The sequence below is a fragment of the Trachymyrmex cornetzi genome, unplaced genomic scaffold (assembly GCF_001594075.2).
Source record: "Trachymyrmex cornetzi isolate Tcor2-1 unplaced genomic scaffold, Tcor1.1 scaffold209, whole genome shotgun sequence".
Classification (NCBI taxonomy): Eukaryota; Metazoa; Arthropoda; class Insecta; order Hymenoptera; family Formicidae; genus Trachymyrmex; species Trachymyrmex cornetzi.
In genome coordinates, this window is record NW_017296732.1 from 132,115 (window position 1) to 150,138 (window position 18,024).

General features: G+C 36.6%; 2 protein-coding genes across 4 annotated transcripts in view; one reads left to right on the plus strand and one right to left on the minus strand.

Annotated features, from left to right (window-relative positions):
* Positions 1 to 876: 876 nt before the first annotated feature.
* AsnRS-m (asparagine--tRNA ligase, mitochondrial) lies at positions 877 to 3,034 on the plus strand. The gene is made up of 4 exons (XM_018505492.1): positions 877 to 1,106; positions 1,511 to 2,085; positions 2,192 to 2,639; positions 2,738 to 3,034. The coding sequence occupies exons 1-4, from the start codon at positions 978 to 980 to the stop codon at positions 2,996 to 2,998; spliced, it is 1,413 nt and encodes a 470-aa protein (XP_018360994.1). The 5' UTR covers positions 877 to 977; the 3' UTR covers positions 2,999 to 3,034.
* Positions 3,035 to 4,890: 1,856 nt separating this feature from the next.
* The window catches only part of Pcf11 (Pcf11 cleavage and polyadenylation factor subunit), a 13,840-nt gene continuing 706 nt past the window's right edge, over positions 4,891 to 18,024 (minus strand). Inside the window, exons 1-17 of one of the 3 annotated variants that reach the window (XM_018505495.1) lie at positions 17,853 to 17,982; positions 16,259 to 16,488; positions 14,113 to 14,238; positions 13,203 to 13,388; positions 12,885 to 13,109; positions 12,641 to 12,745; positions 11,255 to 12,461; positions 10,657 to 10,768; positions 9,201 to 10,562; positions 8,549 to 8,791; positions 8,110 to 8,462; positions 7,706 to 7,964; positions 7,375 to 7,601; positions 6,891 to 7,132; positions 6,765 to 6,779; positions 5,480 to 5,996; positions 4,891 to 5,393 (exon numbers count right to left, since the gene is read on the minus strand). In XM_018505495.1, coding sequence (XP_018360997.1) covers positions 5,053 to 5,393; positions 5,480 to 5,996; positions 6,765 to 6,779; positions 6,891 to 7,132; positions 7,375 to 7,601; positions 7,706 to 7,964; positions 8,110 to 8,462; positions 8,549 to 8,791; positions 9,201 to 10,562; positions 10,657 to 10,768; positions 11,255 to 12,461; positions 12,641 to 12,745; positions 12,885 to 13,109; positions 13,203 to 13,388; positions 14,113 to 14,238; positions 16,259 to 16,426 — 5,688 coding nt within the window. In that variant the 5' untranslated portion in view covers positions 16,427 to 16,488; positions 17,853 to 17,982 and the 3' untranslated portion in view covers positions 4,891 to 5,052. Of the gene's footprint in view, positions 5,394 to 5,479; positions 5,997 to 6,764; positions 6,780 to 6,890; positions 7,133 to 7,374; positions 7,602 to 7,705; positions 7,965 to 8,109; positions 8,463 to 8,548; positions 8,792 to 9,200; positions 10,563 to 10,656; positions 10,769 to 11,254; positions 12,462 to 12,640; positions 12,746 to 12,884; positions 13,110 to 13,202; positions 13,389 to 14,112; positions 14,239 to 16,258; positions 16,489 to 17,852; positions 17,983 to 18,024 lie in introns of those variants that run through there. The other 2 variants (XM_018505494.1, XM_018505496.1) reach the window with 2 other exon arrangements.

Here is an 18,024-nt window from a genome sequence, read left to right on the forward strand (position 1 = left end):
CTTATTTGAGGATATAAACAAAATAAATTTTTATTATCTATTATATCTAATAAATATTCAAAATTTATTTATAAAAAAGGGAGGGAAGGGAAAAGAGAGAGAAAACGCTATATTATAAAGAAATCAAATTAAAACTTATCGTTTTGATTATTCTGCTAACTTTAGAAGTACTATCCAAAGTAATAGCTCTGTCCCAAGATCTTTTTATACTCGAATTAAAACTGACATCTTAATTATTAATCTTAAAGTTGATATTTCACAACATGAATTAATTCATGTAAGAGGCTTTCTAAACTTTCTACAATAAACTATAAAAATAATAAATGAGAAGTCAGAAGGTAGAAATTAGCCAATCATAGTCGATTATTATTCTTACATTCGACTATGATTGGTCTATTTAAGTCTACTTCTATCTTCTGATATATCACTAATGATTTATTCGCTTATTGTATAAAGCCTCTAATAGTCTAATCGTCTAATGCATTGCGAGGTAGACGAAGTATTTACCATAGACGGAGTCCCACGAAAGCTCGATAGATTGATTATTCCATTGGAACCGACCAATACCATTTATCGTTAAGCAAAATTGACCAATCACAGCTGACACTTAATTAATCGATTAAAGCTGATCGGAGATGGTGAAACCAGGCCTTGGCCTTGACAACTGATTAAAGATATAATATTGAAGAATATAAACAACATATTTATTTTAATTAATCTTAAATTAATACAAATACGGATTTGGCTGCCGATTTGTCTCATCTAGAATAGGTCAAATCACGTATCGTTCTCATTGGGATGTAGCGGCAATAAAGATGCGGCATTATTCACCTCGCTCCGCGGCCCGCGCTCGTACCACAGTTCACTCGCGCGCAATCCTGACCATCCTGATATACGACTCCATTTTGAACTTTCTCGTGCAAGTAGGCATTTTTTCCAGGGATATACAGTTGTTGGAAGTCGGGCCGTCCTCGGAAATGCTTTCGAGGTATATTGGGAGGCTGCACCCGCTTAAGACAGACATCGTCAAGTGTGGTGTACACAAATGCTCGTCAATTTTAGATACAACGTCGAAAGAGGCGATTGGGAAGCCTGCTAAAGTACAGGTTAGACGTGCTCTATTACGCGCTTTTTTATTTTCACATCGCGGAACACGAAAACCCTTCAAGGGACGTCCGAGAGGTGTCTGGAAAGCTCTCGCTTCGCGCCTTCCAGGGTCCCAGTCGTCCTTTTTACATGTCTGCGATATTTCGAATGATATTGCATAATTAATAAAAAAAAAAAGTTCTGGATTGCTGTCTATAGCTGTCCTTATGTCCTATACTCCTATAGTCACACATTCACGGATTTGACAAAAATAATAGAATCTTGAGCGCGTTGAAATTATAAACGTTGGCTCGTGGCGACGCTTACGTTGTTGCGTCCACAACTCGCAAATTTTACAATAGAAAGCAACCGGTTTAATCTTGATTATACTCACAGATGTATATTCATCTCTCTCCATGCTTAGGGATGGGTACGCGCGCTGCGAAAGATGAAGGATGCAGTCTTTGTTGACATTTCCGATGGATCAACATGCGAAATGTTGCAAGTTGTTATGCCGAAGGTGATTAAACCCGACAATTTACGTTACGGGAGTAGCATCAGAGCGGAAGGAGAGCTATTCCTGGCTCCCAACGGTAAAACTGAGCTACGCGCGACTGAGGTACACGTGATCGGCACGTGCAATGTCTTGGAGGATGGATATCCTTTCGCACCGAGAAAGACATACGATCCGGAGTATATCAGACAGTATTTATATTTGAGGCCGAGAACGCGAGGCTTCTCTAGCTTGTTAAGACTACGCGATCTTGCCACTACAATGATCACTGATCATTTGAGAGATAGGGGGTTTCTTAGTGTACACACACCGATGTTGACATCTAACGATTGCGAAGGCGCGGGTGAGGTGTTTCTCGTCAAACCACAATCCAAAGAGATTTTAAAAAGTATGAAGAAGAAAGGTCAATCAGAAGATGAGATTTACTTTGACACCATTGCCTTCCTCGCTGTCTCTGGACAGTTGCATTTGGAGGCAGTAGCAAGGTGATTTAAATTCTTTGCTGAACATTGTCAATGATGTATCTATCATACCTATTTTTGTAGTTGTCGCTAAATTATAGGATGCAATGTATTGTTAGAACTTTTTCAGAGCTCTCACAAAAGTGTACACTTTTGGACCTACATTCAGGGCGGAAAATTCAAAATCAAGATTGCATTTATCAGAGTTTTACATGTTAGAGGTGGAGATAGCGTTTATTACACGAATCGAAGAATTGATGGAGGAAGTTGAACTTTTAGTGAAACAGGTTATCGAGCGAATGATTGAAAAAGGAGCCTCAGATTTGCGTGCAATCAATGCTCCAGAACCACAGTGGTTGAACAAAACATTTGCACATTTAACGTACGAAGATGCTTTCAATGTGTTAAATAATCACGCAAATAGATTGCAACAACCTATAAAGTATGGAGAGGCATTATCGAAAGAGCACGAACTGTTTTTAGTACAACATAACGACGGGATACCAGTGTTCGTTATTAACTGGCCAAAAGTTATTAAGCCATTTTATATGAAAGAATGCATAGATGATGTATCTAAGGTAAGTAACAAACAATGTATAATTTAAAAAAATCGTTTTTCCTGAATAAATATCTTATAATACTTTTATCTATTTTATTTCTTTTTTTCTCTTATAAGGTAGCGGCAATGGACTTGTTAGTACCAGATGTGGGAGAATTGGTAGGAGGTAGCATGCGCGAGGATGATTATGGAAAATTAGAGTTGAAGCTGCCTCCTACGGGGAATCTCTCGTGGTATTTAGATTTACGTAAATATGGAAATGTGCCAACAGGTGGTTTTGGATTGGGCTTTGACAGATTTTTACAATGCGTCTTGGGGATTAGCAATATCAAGGACACTGTGCCTTTCCCCAGATGGCCGCACAATTGCAATTTATGAATAAAATTTTCAGGGTTGTCGTATTATTTAATTTATCCCCCATTTTTTTTTTTTTTTTTTTGCGAGAGGAGGAGAAAAATCTTCGCAAAGCCCGTCATCCGGGATGCTGCCAAAAGGAGAACCTAGCCGCATGACGGGAAGACGCCCAGAGGCCGGTCCTCTGGGTGTGCGGGATTCGATGAGTCCGCGTCCTCCCCATAGGAAAGGACAGCGGGCACCATCGCCTACCTCGCTAAAAAACTCCCCCTGTGCCACTGCAAAAACTAATTGGGAGCACCCCGGGATTTCATCAGATGCTCCCATAATTTATCCCCCTAATCAAAAATATGACCATCAATGTAAATTGGCGGTCTTTCAAATGGAAAAACAATGCCGCATATTCCGTACAGAAGTCTTTTTTATTTATCTTTTTTGTCTTTCTTTTTATTACACATGCAGGTTTCTTAAATGATGGATGTGGTGATTAGAGAGTTAAAATGCTATGACACACAAAAAACTTAATAAGTTTAATCAATATTTTGTATTTATTACAACTTGCGTTATTGCTTTAAGGCTTATTCATTTACTCTATTTTATTACTTAAGTTTTTTTGTCTATCATAGTTTATTTTTTTATAATGAAGTTTTATACAGTGATTCCATTTTAAACGCAGTTCATTGAATATTGAAAGATACAATGAAATAATCGTAATAAGTTTACGCAGTAATTCCATTTTAAATGCAGTTTATTGAATATTGAAAGATACAACGAAATAGTCGCAATAAGTTTACGCAGTGATTCCAATTTGAACGCAGTTTATTGAATATTGAGACATCATAAGAACAAAAATATAAGTTTTTTTTTATCAATGTCTTTATTGTTTCAAGTATTCCTAGCTTATGAAATTCAAGTCCTAAGCAGCTTCAAAGTTATAAAAGGATATAATAGAAAGGATAATTAAAAAGAGAGAAAAGTCAAGCCTGTAATAAACAAGTCTTCTTTTATACAACAAAATAATGCATATCTAATAGCAGTAGTAATAATCCTCGTCGATTTTATCGTCATTGTTTTTCTGTTGATAGTTATGTACATTACAAGTAGATGATTCATATCACATAATTTGTACACCTTGAAATGACTCGCCCTATGCCCTCCCCCCTCCCTCAGCAAACTCATTTTGAAGGATTTGCAGCATTTTATGTACAAGTACGAGAAGCACTTAATATTACAGGTGAGTGTAAATCACCATCAAGCCTAGGATATGATCCATTTAACGGTGCAAATATTTCGTTAACTAATCAGAAAAAAAATTTTATCAATAAAAGAATGCTTCAAAGCATTTGCAACGTGAAGTGGCTCGCACCCTTACATAAGCACGAACAGTACTTGAAGGTTTTAATGATAAAACACATCATTAAACTTAAACAAGTACCGTTAGGGTATTCGAAGTTTTCAGTTTTGAGTATATAAATCATAAGTAAATCCGTCGTTTTCTCTATCACAAAGCAATGTCGACAAATAATACATTCGTTCTCGCGCAGGAATGCTACTACATACTTTCCAAAATACATAAAATATATGTACAACCTACGTTTTCCTCGCGCTCTCTTTTTGTGTTCATTGAGATGTTAACATTCAGACATATTTACACGCTTGCACACATTTCACACATATTTTTTTTGTAACTTGGACGACGTGATTTAATCAAATGTAGTGATTTAGTTCTTGTGCTTTCGAATGAATCGTGTATATGCAAGCTTTACATAGTAAATTTAAATTAATTTACTTAATTTACTTGAAATTAATCTAAACTTACTAATTGATAAAAAAATTTATCTAAATGAGGATATAATGAATAAAATATTCTAAAGTCGAGCAGCATGTACACGAATAGCATTGAACATAAATAAAGATACACGAGTTACGTTATCACGTCGTACAAGCTGTATAAAATTATAATGTACAAGATGTAAATGTAAGCTAAGAAATAGATCGTGTTCTGTCTAAACGTAAATCTAGCACTTTATACATTTGTATCGCAAAGTGAATAGTTTCTAATTTTATACACACAATATTTACATAATAGAACAAAGTCCCGATAATTCCTGCCCTTTTTCTACAGGGGGTAAAATCGATAGTTTCCTACCCTGTAGATTTGGCTTAATAGAAGCTGCCACTAATGGCTGTTCTGCTCTTTCCTCTGCTGATGTCTCAACTGCTGCTTTCTCCTTCTCTTTATTTTCCTCTGGCTCTTTGTTAATGTTCAACGGCTTAGTAATATTAATTTTAATTCGCGATGGAGCCGCGGGAATAGCTGGTGGCGTGGAGTCCAACTCCACGTTTCCGTCGATGGAACTTTTCACTGCGGCATATGTTGTATCGACCGTGCTCGATTCATTTACAATTTGTTCGGGATCTGAGGAAAAAATTAGAATAATGTAAAAGTTCTTATAAGAAATAAGAAGGGATTTGTTTATTATAATCTAAAGCTGATATACATACCTGGTTCAGGCTCCATAGGTTCCTCTTTGATTTCCACGTTGGCGAAATCAAACACTTCGCTGTCGACTTGTTCATCAACGTCGTCTAGTGGTTCCTCTTTAATTTTGATATTCTCAAAAGGTATTGTTACACCTTCGCCCGGAGATTCGTCTTCTTTATTTACCGTAGGCGCGTCTTGCTCGACGCCTTCTAAGACAGCTTCTGTACTCTCTTCGTTGACGCTTTCTACATTTTCTTGTTTCTCCTCCGTATCATCCTGCGGAACTTCGGAATTTTCCACATCAACAGACTCTTCTTTTTTCTCTGATGCAACAATAGAGTCTAAGAGTTGTTGCATGTTCACCTCTACTTGATTTAAATTCTCCGTAGACTCGAGTTGTTCTTTTTTCGACATTTCTATGTCGGACTCTTCCGGCTTAGTTTCATCTCCGGGCGTTTCTTCAGAACATTCTACTTTATTTTCTTCCATTTCTGAAACTGTCTCTTCAAGCGCCAGAGCTGACTTCTCTAATGCTCTCTAAAGTTTCAACAAGATCAAGATTATTAAATTGAATGAGAACAGAAACAATATGAATAAATATATAAATATAATTATAAGTTTATATCAAAATTATAATTAGTATAAGTGCGAATATATATGATATATGAATAGTGAGATAGTGAGAACAATTACATGATGACATATGTGTGTAAATAAAAAAGATTGTGAAAAATGTTCAACTTTTTTAAATGCATGTTGTTAAAAAAATAAATAATTTCGCCTATACTTCGGTTTTAAGGAGGTTCTCCAATTTAAATAAGTGAAAGGGAGTTACGACTTTTTATATCTTTTAACACAGGAATTTTTGGTTACTGCTGTCTTTTAAATAATAAATAAAATGTAAAGCAATCTGAAAGAAAAAGTAACTGGTAGTTCGAAGGAAATGCTAATTTTTCGTGACATCGACTAAACGATCATGCAACATATAACTTAAGTTGAATAATTTATGAACATTTTACATTCTTATCTTTCTATAAAAATAAGATTTATTAAAATTATTTAAAGAAAACTGTACGATCAAAAAATTTGAAAAAACTCAGGAATGCCTACATATATTTTAATCATAAACTCATTCTCAAAATTTGATCAAGTTTTTATATTGTATGAAAAGACTGAAAAACCCCCTTAAATAATTCTATATAAACGGAAAAATATTGCGTATAAATAGCAGTACTTATTCTATTACTAAGAGCAATAAAGCTTAAAGATGTGATATGAATACGAGTCATATTGAGAATCACGTACCGCTGAACTTTTTTCCTATTTTTTTGTAAGAATGCAAGAAACGGTAGTTATGTTAATGAAATATAATATTGACATATCAATGGACAAGATTCAAACTACCAATTAAAATAGAATAGAGACACAAACCTTGTAATCTTCTAAACAGAGCGGATGATAATTCTTGTCCTCGTAATTAACCGCTGGTCTCAAATGCCATTCCTCCTTTTCCTCATTATAGAATTGCTCAAATGCATCATGGCATACTTGGCATCGCGAATCCTCATCGCTGCCAGTTGGTACGCTGGGCTGCAATGTTTCCTGAGGCGAATCATCAGTAGCCATACCTTCCGTTTCCGCTGTTTGTTTCTCAGTCTCGAACCAGCTTTGTGCTGAAAGAGAAATGAGGAATATAAGATAAAGAAGAGACAAGGTGTTGTTGTGACGGAGTAACCAAACATGGGGGTGTTTCGATTACTCTTAATATAAAGTTTTATCCAAGCCTTACGCTCCGATATCCTTTCGCTCGTCTGCTGAGCTAAATATGACCGCCTATAATTCAGCTAGCCTGATATTATATTTGAATTCAAGAACTCTAAATAACATATACTGAAAAAAAGAAAAATAAACAAACCTCTATCCTCCAAATCTTCGATCTCCTCAAACTGTATCCAATCGCTGACGTCATAATACCATGGTCGAGAATGTGCTTTTCTCGCAGAGTCACGTTCACGCCTGTTCTGTCTGAAGTGCCAATCCAGATGGTGGCTGTACCGAGTAGCTAACTCAGGTGCGAATCTAGCGCCACAAGAACTACATTGCATACCACTGTACAATGCTGCTGCAATTGCTGGTTGTTTACTGTATAAGAGAGAATTGTTATTTTATATCTGAAGTTTGATTTTGTCTTACCAATAGTGAGGACTGTGATATCGATGAGGACTATGATACTGATAATAACTTACATCTTAAGAGTTTCTGGTTTATCGAAGGTGACTGGAGTAATCACAGATTCTTTCTTCTCTTCTTCCTCTTGTTTCTTTTGTTCTGTGAGATTTGGAACGATACCAGTCTCGACCAATCTTTGGAATAATTCGCTCATATTCAGTGGCAGCGTCGGTGCTAGTGCTGGCGGATTTTCTACAGGTTCAGCTTGATACGACAAACCGGATGACGGCGCCATCGCTGATGGTAAAACTGATGATAAAATATCTAATTGCAGGTCTGAAATTATTGGGCGTAGTTATCATTGGGAGACACGATAGTGTCTCAGTAATAAAAGCATGCACACAATATATAAAATATCAAAGAATCATATAATCTAAAGAATATGTAACGGATCTAAAGAATGTGTTAACTTTTTACTTACCTGGTTTTGAAGTAGAAGTAAAATCTATACCATCTTGCGACGTAGATTCATTTTCTACAGTGGGCAATTGACTTGGCGCAGGAGCAGCGTCTACTTTTGGTTTTTGAGCCAGTAAAGGCGCCACCGGTGGCGGTGACTCGATGGGACCATCACCTCTCATTCCGGTAATTTTAACATGACCCGCACGCACTCCTCTAGGCAATACCGAAAATCTGATGAAATGCTTTTTGTCTCTAACAATAATAGGTTTAGGTAATCCTCCAAATTCAACTTTAAACGGTCGTCCATTTAGCAGAACTGTCTGCAATGCATCTGTGAATTCTAGAGTATGGGGCTTTCCCTCGATTTCGAATCTGTAAAGAAACAAGCATGATTACAAGAATGCACATTTATGGTTTAATTCTTCTAATAATTCACACACTGCAGGAAATGTACTTACATCTGTGGTTTTGCGTCTAAAAATACCGGCACCATATTTCGCGCGTTAATAATAAGATTAATTTTTGCAACCACGAGATCCGTTCGCTTTACAGTGCCGATTTTGACTTGTGGAGGAGGACCCTCCAACTTTATACTGACTTTCTTGCCGCCGAGTTCGATTGTTATTGGCATACCACCAAAGTAACACTCATACCAGCAATCGTCGACATATAATTCTCGAGTAGGTGCTCCAAGTTTGATTCTGAAAAGACATGATTTGCGATATCAGCATTGTCATCCAATAATCAGATAAAAAATGTGAAAAATGTAAACTGCTTTTTAAAGGAAAAAAATGACAAAAAGTAATCTTTCAGGCATTAAAATAGTAACCAAAAGTGACATTTTCTAAATAAAATGTTCAGAGTAATTAGCATTTAAGCAAAAAAATTTACTCTCATTTTCCCTAATCTATCTTTAAATAGCCTAACATATAGCAAATTTTTTTCATATTGGTTTGAAAGTTTAACAAAAGGAAAGAACAGAAGCTTGAATGATAAAATAATATCCCTCTGGTGCATTTTTATTAAATAATCTGTTATTATCCGACTGTGACATGCATCGGAATACTTAGAATTTAGTTCAAATAACATCTGGATGTGATGTGTACTCACCTATGTACTTCTCCTTCGTACATAAACTCCTTATATTGGTCATTAAATGCACAAGTTATAGTGTCTTTTTCGTCAATCAATATTCTTCTTATACCGTCCTGAAAACCGATCTCTCGTGGATCGTCCCAGTTCATGAACACTACACCGGTTTGTCCATAATAACGAATCTCCCGCGGTATATTGTCAATATTTATAGACTTCATAGTGTCTCTCGCGATGTCAGCCAACAGTTTTGAATCTGGCGGTGGCAATTCGCGACTGTGCGAGCCGGGATTCTTTAACACTGCGTTATTGTAACTGTGATCATTATCCTCAAGCTCATACTTGCCGGATGTGTTCGGTGATACGTTTCTACCAGATGTTAATGGTGGCATATTCGTCATAAGATTAGGCATTGGTCCGTTATTCATCATCATCGCAGGATGACATCCCATCGGCATAGGAGGGTTTGGCATAGGTCCCATTGGTCCCATTGGACCATTCGGCAAAAGATTCGACATGATCGGTCCATTTGGACCCATCGGACCCATCATACCAGGTCCTAAGCGCGGGTTGGGGCCCATGTTGTGATTAAAACCGCTATGATACTGATAATCCGGTCGCATTGGCCCAAAGTGTCGCGGATTCTGCCAAGGACCGACAGGTCTCATGTCCGAATTGAAGTGTCCTTGCGGCCCGCCGTATGGTGGTCCCGGTGGATGTGCCCAAGGCTGTTGCCACGGCTGATTCTGCCATCTTGGACCATTCGGATTTCGTGGCATTGGGTGTTCCTTGTTTCGTATCATTTCCTTATCATTGGACGGGCTGAACGTCGCGGCGCGATCTCCGGGACCAGACAAGTCCATATTAATACCCTTTTCCCATATCACTGTGCCAGCCTCCTTCTCCTTACGCTGCGCAGCTCGCAATTTTCGATCTTCGCTCATGTGTAACACCTCTTGTATCAAGGTATTGTACTGCATTTTCGTAATCGATCCCTGATTCAACTGTTCGGCAGCTTGCTTCATTATTATCTCAATATTTCTATCGTCATTTCTCTCAGGTTTATCATTCTCCCGGCCTCTGCGTCCTGGTCTGGAATCCTGTTCCTCGTTCGATAATGTTCTTCTTCTCTCTTTAGGATCGTCCGGAAGTTTATTATAGAGTCTGAGACGCCCCAACCTATCTCTATTACGATCTCGGTCGCGCTTATCGTCAGTATTATTAACTTGCTTATCTCTATCATTCTTCGTGGGCGTCTTTAACTTCGCCCAACCATCTTTCCCATCCTCTCCGGAAATCACAGGCGGTGGAGGTGTCGGAGGTCGACCGGCATTAGGATGCGTCAAAGTGCGCAAATCCACGTCTTCATTACCAAATAATCTGTAAAATTAAAAGTATAAATTATAGAATTTTTGTAGATTATTGCACACATGAGATTTTAATGTAATAAAAAAATTCAGCTAATGATACGTACGCGTCAAACTTTTCAGCCTTAGTTTTCTTTGGTGGGGTTGCCTCGACACATTCCTCACTGCGTCTTTTGTTAGTGTTAACAGGTGGTAATACTCGTAGATCTAAATCTTCTTCTGAAAAAGAATTCAAGATAAGATAATTTGTGCAAAAAAAATTTATTATGGATTAACTTAATATTACCGTTTCTCTTTATTATACGTCCCTAATATATATGCATTTCAAAGAAATAGATTTTCGGATATTTTCCTGAAGAAATGCACGTTAAGAGATCTCGCAAAAGTAATTGAACTTATATAAAAATTACGAGTAACAAGAGAAGTTAGTACGATAAGTTGAAAATACTACTTTTTAAAGATATCACCTGTTACAGTCTTGCAATTGCTACCACAGATGAGGCAAATATTGTAGTCACCTTTATGAGAAAATATTCAAGACAATTTTTAGCAGTAACTAGAGAAAGCACGCAGGAAAATTGACAGATACTCTTACATGCACAATTGAAATATAGATGATAGATATTGGATGACAGATATTTGACAGATACTTATGAATAGTGTTACACGTTGTTACATATATGTTTCGAAGCACTGTTGACTCACTCTTTTCAGGTATAGAAACGGCGGCTCCAGGTAGAGATAGTGGTGCCCTGAGATCTTCGTCTTTGCTAGAAGATTCCAATGTTGGCTCAGCTGCGATTTGAGTATTTCCAGCATTAACTGGAGAACGTTCCGGACTAAGACTGTCGTCTTTATTTCGTCTTACATAATTTCTCTGTCTAGCGTTCGGTCTGATCTCTTTGAATGCGGGTGGATGAGGAGGAGATACTATTAATGAACCAGATTGCTCCTCCTCAGTAACACCACCGGAATTATTCAAGCTCGAGCTCGATTTCGCGTCGTTACGCCTGGGAATTCTATACGGAGGACTTGGACTACGCTTTCTCGATTTTGTGTTCTTCTTACGGCTTTTAGAGGCTTGGAAGGATTGTGGAGAGGTACGTGAGGACGGTGAACTGTCTCCGCTGTCTTTTTCACGAGATTTTGATCTAATCGGACTCGAGTCTCTGTCGACTTTCGGAATCTTACTCGGACATATCTGAGGTTGTTTAGATCGCGACTTATTGCCTAATTTCCTATGCGAAGATTTGGAGGAAGTGGAAGACTTGTCAGCCAAAGAAGAAGAGCCGCGCGAATTTGAGCTCTTCGAATCTTTTGACTTGTTGATGTCACTACCTCCACTTCCTCGATTTCCCATTGATAATACTGAAGACGAGTTATTACTGCAAACCGATAAATTCTGAATGTTCTTGGAGTTGTTACTGTTTAGGTTAGCACTACTATTAATATTTAATCTAGGATCTTTCTTTTGACTTATGCGATGCGAGGTAGCATCTTTATTTATATTACTATTAAAATTTTTATTATTGCTATTATTATCAGAATTATTGTTATTCATAACGTTTAATAACGTTGTATTATCAGGTCCGGCGCCGGGATTGGCCGGAAGCTTGTTGATAGTTACAGCCGATTTCGAAGGTTGTTGTTTTAATTGGTTTGAAGTTACAATTGTATTTGCCACTTGCTGCGTTTGACTTTCGCTCCGCGCTTCTTTCGGACTGGTCGTACCCGGTCGTTGTCGTGGATCTGTCGTTGGCACTACCACATCCTGAATAATAGAAGTGGGCTTCAAACGTGGATCTCGCGAGACTGGCTTCGCTGATGCTACTGCTATACTACTGGCTGGTGCAATTCGTGGACCACTGTTTGCTCCTACGTTCTTCAAGAGTGACGCTGCTGCTGCTGGAAACTATAAGCAAATGAAATTGTTATTAGTTATAACATTTAACATTCAGCGGTTTAATATAATTAAGTATGAGCTATTATATATGTGGGATAGATGGAATTGTTTTTTTTAAATATCTTTTTTCCAAAATATCCTTTAAACTCTAAACTCTTTTTAAATTGTATATATGACATCTAACTTACTTGTTTTGCTACTTGTTTTGAAGTTTGATTTGGCACTACAGGTGCGACAGGTTTCGCTTGTGTTGTTGTCTCCGTAGTTGGCGCAACATGTGCAGTGGACACAACCTAAAATAACAACAAAAAATATTATATAATTATTCATATACAATAAATCCGATACAATAAAGCGTTAAACTATGAAAAAGAGCCATAAGAGATTCTTAGCTTCTATATCTATTTTTAGATTGACTGTATAGACATTTACCACTTCCGTTTTCAAGCTTCCAGCTTGTTTGTCAAGTTGCCTCTGCTGTTGCTCTAAACTTGCTTTAGCTTGCAACAATTCTAACTCGATTTTTTTCTTTTGTAATTCTAATAATTCTCGCTGCTTCTTCAGCAGCTGTTCTCTCATGGCTGCTTCTGTTGTTGTTACCGGTTCTCCTGGCGGCAATTTAACGGGCGGAACGATTGACGTTGTGGCTTGTTGAGGCTGAAAAAAATTAACATTTATAGTATAGTACGTTGCCCTCGTACATACAATTCCGTATGAAATACATGTATAAAATACATGTATGAAACTTACCATTGAAAGAAATCTTGGATTTACATGTATAGATCCTGAAGGAATGCTAGTAGGTGGGGCAGTGATTGGCCATGCAGGATCGATACTTTGCACCCGTACATCTAATGAAAATAACTTATTTGGTGGAAATACATCATTCCACGTTTGCCGCAACTTCCACATGCTAGCTCTTGTATTCTCATCAACCTATTTGTGAAAATAACATCAGTATTATATCACATTACGTAATTTAAACACAATACAATTAATAAAAAAGTATAAGAAAGTTTAGTGTAAAACTAATCTTTTTTAATTTCAAATATTGTTAATTATTTGACATGTTTGATAAAAAATTTTCCTTGTTTTCATCTATTAAATTTATTAAGATTTTTCTTAGAATTTGAGATACTAGTATATATATGTGTGTGTGTGTGTGTGTGTGTGTGTGTGTGTGTGTGTGTGTGTGTGTGTGTGTGTGTGTGTGTATGTTCTTTTTCTGAAAGAGAGAAAACCGCTACATGAGTATCTATGAAACTTTTCAGAGTGGTAAGCTGATGTTATATCGATCAAACAATTATCTTATGTCATCGTGAAATATAAAATATCGGACGACTCTACACATGCTATGAAATATATGCCTTTCAGAAACTCGGTAGTTTGTAGTTTTGTCTCAATGTGTGCGTATAGAAAAACAAAGGTTACTCCCGGTCAGCGACAAATCGTCGATCGCGAGAGAAAGAATCATATTTCCTAACAATATTATAGATATTTTTTTTTTGTTGCACTAGACTGTACTAAAATATTTCCTTCTAGCTTTCGCCAAATATCAAACATATCTATTTCGTTTTAAATACAAAGAATGTACAATTAGTTTAGCTATGAAAAACAGACCTTATATCAGCGATTTTATAAAAACAACAAAGATATTTACCTTCTCAAATACCCCACAGAATGTGTTTACTATGTTCTGCGTGAAGAGATTCAAATAGTCTCCATTCACATTCTTGACAATCGAGTCGATGAGATAGAGTACCGGTAACTTGATGTCACTTCTCACCTAGTAAAACACAATAATATGCAAAATACGCTACCTCACTACTTACAATTAATAAGGATACTTAAATTATTATATATGTGTGCGGTTTAAAAATATATCAATATACATGCACATTCCAGAATCATTGTAATTATCTTCAGCTTCGGGCATATTTTTTAGATTTGAAGTCCATTTTTCCTTAGAAGAGCTTGATAGGAAGACTAATTATGAAAATACTTAACGTAGAAGTTCGCTACATTAGATTTCGAAAAGGATAATTTCACAAGGGTAACACATAGTAAAATCTTATATTTTTCAATTAATTGCAGATATATTTTATTTATACAGATATTTTAACTGCGGCTAAATTGCCAGTACATTTAATGCTGTAAATAAAAGTAGTGTAACAAGAAACAGCAACCTATCAAATTTCCATTGGAAAATGTCCATTATAAATCTGTTAAAAAAATATACAGCTAAAGAGAAAAACGTAGGAATTTCAGAACGTTTTGCACACGAAAATATATCACCGCGTTGAAAGAAAAGCGACACAAGTCAACAATTCGCACTTTTGAGATAACAAAACGAAATCTATCTTAAAGACTAATATATTGTTGTTTAAAAATAATACATTTGTTATATACTGTTTATGTGGAAGTGTCACAACTCTGATAAGGAATGAAACTTATGCAACCTTATACTAGGGTTACATTGTGCGAATTTTAAACTCATGACATAGTTTAAAAAAATTAATTAATTGAAAGTATAATATGAAAGAAAGTAAAGTTATGCATATTCGCTATTTTAATTAAAATATTGTTCCAATTCAGAAAGAATTTTTTAAATGCTCTACTGTGCTAAAGGTTGCTCATTTTGAGTTGTGTCACTTTTCTATTAACGCAACGATATATCACATATCGAGGAACTAGTATCGCACTTTTCGAAAATCAACAAATTTATATATAAATAATATGCTCTATTTTATATAATTAACTCTTGAACGCCTTTTCGATATGGAATATCCAGCTTTCTTTTTCCAATGCTTCTTTGATAATTTTCTTGTTTTTTATTAATAAAAATATACGTTTACTTGGTACCGTTATATTCCTTAGCGTTTCAACTGAGAAAAAATTGTTTACAATATGTGTATTTTTATAAAAGTTATAAAAACCAAATTGGATTGGGTATTTGCCATATCCAAGTGTGTTATTCCCATATTGTGGCGTTTAAGAGTTAAGTGTGTGTTCTTATGAAGTAGTAATATTACTTAGGCATTGTATAATCTTAAGCATTTAACAACATGTACATGTAGGTATGTGATTTATTTATGTATAAAATATGTAAACCAACTGATTGGACATGAACACGATATTTCAAATATCTTGATTAATGAAATATATGTAGCATATTTGGAATTCAATATAAATACAATATCAAAGTCAATAAGTGTTGATAGTATATTTTATTTGTTACTTTAACACACATAATGTATAATACAACTACTGTAAACCTTGATATAAATATTATTTCTTATATAACGCAGTCTCAAATTATTGCAGTTGTTCATACACACTTTCTGTTTTCCTAAATATTAATTTAATTTATACAAAAAGAAAACAGAAGAACTTATTGCATATAGAATAGCTATAAAATAGCCAAACAATGCTTTAATAGAAAACCTATTAATTTTATTCTTATTAATTATATTCTTTACAAAAATATCACAGACCGTTTATAAATATCTTTATAGATAGGTTTATAATTTATAAATATCTTTATAGTGATGCAAAGAGAAAGTGTAAAGACAAAATTACAAGATTGTTGTTCATGCTATATGCTATGTGACACAGCAACAGAACTTTTTATTGTGTCAATGGAAAGGAATTTTGCAATTATAAAAATAAAGTAGTTACTGTGAGACGAAAAAAAGTTTGCAGTTTTATGCGAGTTAATTAATCGCATTAATACGTAATTACTAATTTCGACTAAGATAAATGTATTTTATAAAATATTTTAGATGTAACTATGGTGGATAAGTAACCTTTTGTAGATGAGTCTCGACAGCTTGCACTATCGCTGGTGCATGTTCGATATTATCTTCAGCCAGCATGGTGAGCATGTTGATAAGCGGCTTACTGTTAATAGTAAGATCAGACAGAGATGAGATGTACTCATCTGCAACTTCTTTGGACTTCGTCGACGAGAACATGATGCCACTAACGAATAAACACACGACGAAAATCCAAATCAAACCCAGAGCATAAATTTAAACTGGAACATAAAAAGGAAACATATGTTGTAGCAAAACGTTTTTATCTCTTTAATAAAAAATATATATATATATGTATATATGCATATATATATATATACATATATATATATATAAAGGTTAATTCATGTAAAGGAAGAAAATAATTTATGTATCGGGTAAATACAAGAAAAATTATTACTTTTTTCATTCCTTCTAACAATCCATTAAAAGATAATTATTGCCATCAGAAATAATTATTTTTTATTGCATATTAAAGAAAAGAAGAGAATATTTTTTAAAACGAGGATTGGATGTTTTGTAACACAAATTGTATGATTCATTAAGTGATGCATATTAAAATGCATAAGCAAGAGATTCTAACAATCTTTGACTCCGGATGGTCTTTTAATACTTTGATATTGCACTCGCAATAATGGATGTTACATCATCTCAATATCGCGTGAAAATCTGCGTGTTTTTCCAGAAAATTTGTAAAACACGCACGTCACAAGTATTAACTTAAACCCACGATCCTGCAAGATGCACATGTCAACAGGATTCAGAAGCCGTTTGATTTCGACATACCGTAGCCCGAAGGATTGCGTCGCGCGTCCCTCATACGCGTAATCTACTTCAAAACGCATTTTAATATTTGCACGCAAATTATAACCGAGAGGAGAATTCCCGAAAGTATCAAAAACGGAATTCTCGAAGAATGATTCACCGGGAGAAAAAGAGAATGCGGAGCGAGACCGTGCTTGCGACGCGATATCACAGTCGAACGACGGCGAGGCTTTTTACGTTGCCGTCCGAGAAGGAAAACATGCTTCTTGCGGTCGTACCGAAACGAAATCTAGGACGCGAAAGCGAGACGAAACGAGACGGGACAAGGCGATGCATCGCGAGGCTCCGTTATGAGTGTCCGACTCTCCCTAGCCGAGGATGCGGATGAAATCCAATGGTTTGGGAACCCGGATGCCGCGACTCCGACGGGAACTCTGTTCGCGACGTGACTGTTTACGTAATATCATCCGCGGCTCTAGACGAAGGTCGTCGGCCACGTCTGTACGCGAAGAAACACTTTATCGATTTCACTCTCGCGGTCTCCCTCTCTCGCGCTGGCTCGCGCTCGCTCTCGCTCGCCCCCGCGATCGAAGCAGCCGCTCTGTCGGCTCCGTATCCGGGAAGATGAATCTACTGCGCGTCCCGGACGCGATCTCCGACGTCATCCATTACGCACCAGGATCCGCGTGCCAAAGTGCGGTCGCGAGGCGACGTCCAGCTCGCATCTGGAGCCGCCGTCTCGTCTTTGCCACCCGTTTCCTCGAGACTCGCCGTTAAACGCTTTTTATTTTCTATTGCCAATCACCCGATGATTAATTACCTTCTTTAGTGCATTGCGCAACGTAAGCAGGCATAGTCCCGTACGGTGGACGCCCGTACCCTCGACGGGATCCTCGAAAAAGCCACGCGCGTTGCACTACACTACTGCTTACGCGAACAGGATCTTCACGTAAAATGGCTGCCGTACATACCTCCGTTTTATCTGCCGATGG

Excerpts from the sequence above, each read along its gene's own strand:
- AsnRS-m (XM_018505492.1), top strand. The coding sequence starts at position 978 with ATGCTTTCGAGGTATATTGGGAGGCTGCACCCGCTTAAGACAGACATC. Across the intron at positions 1,107-1,510 it reads GGAAGCCTGCTAAAGTACAG|GGATGGGTACGCGCGCTGCG; the intron begins GTTAGACGTGCT and ends CTCCATGCTTAG. Across the intron at positions 2,640-2,737 it reads GCATAGATGATGTATCTAAG|GTAGCGGCAATGGACTTGTT; the intron begins GTAAGTAACAAA and ends TTCTCTTATAAG.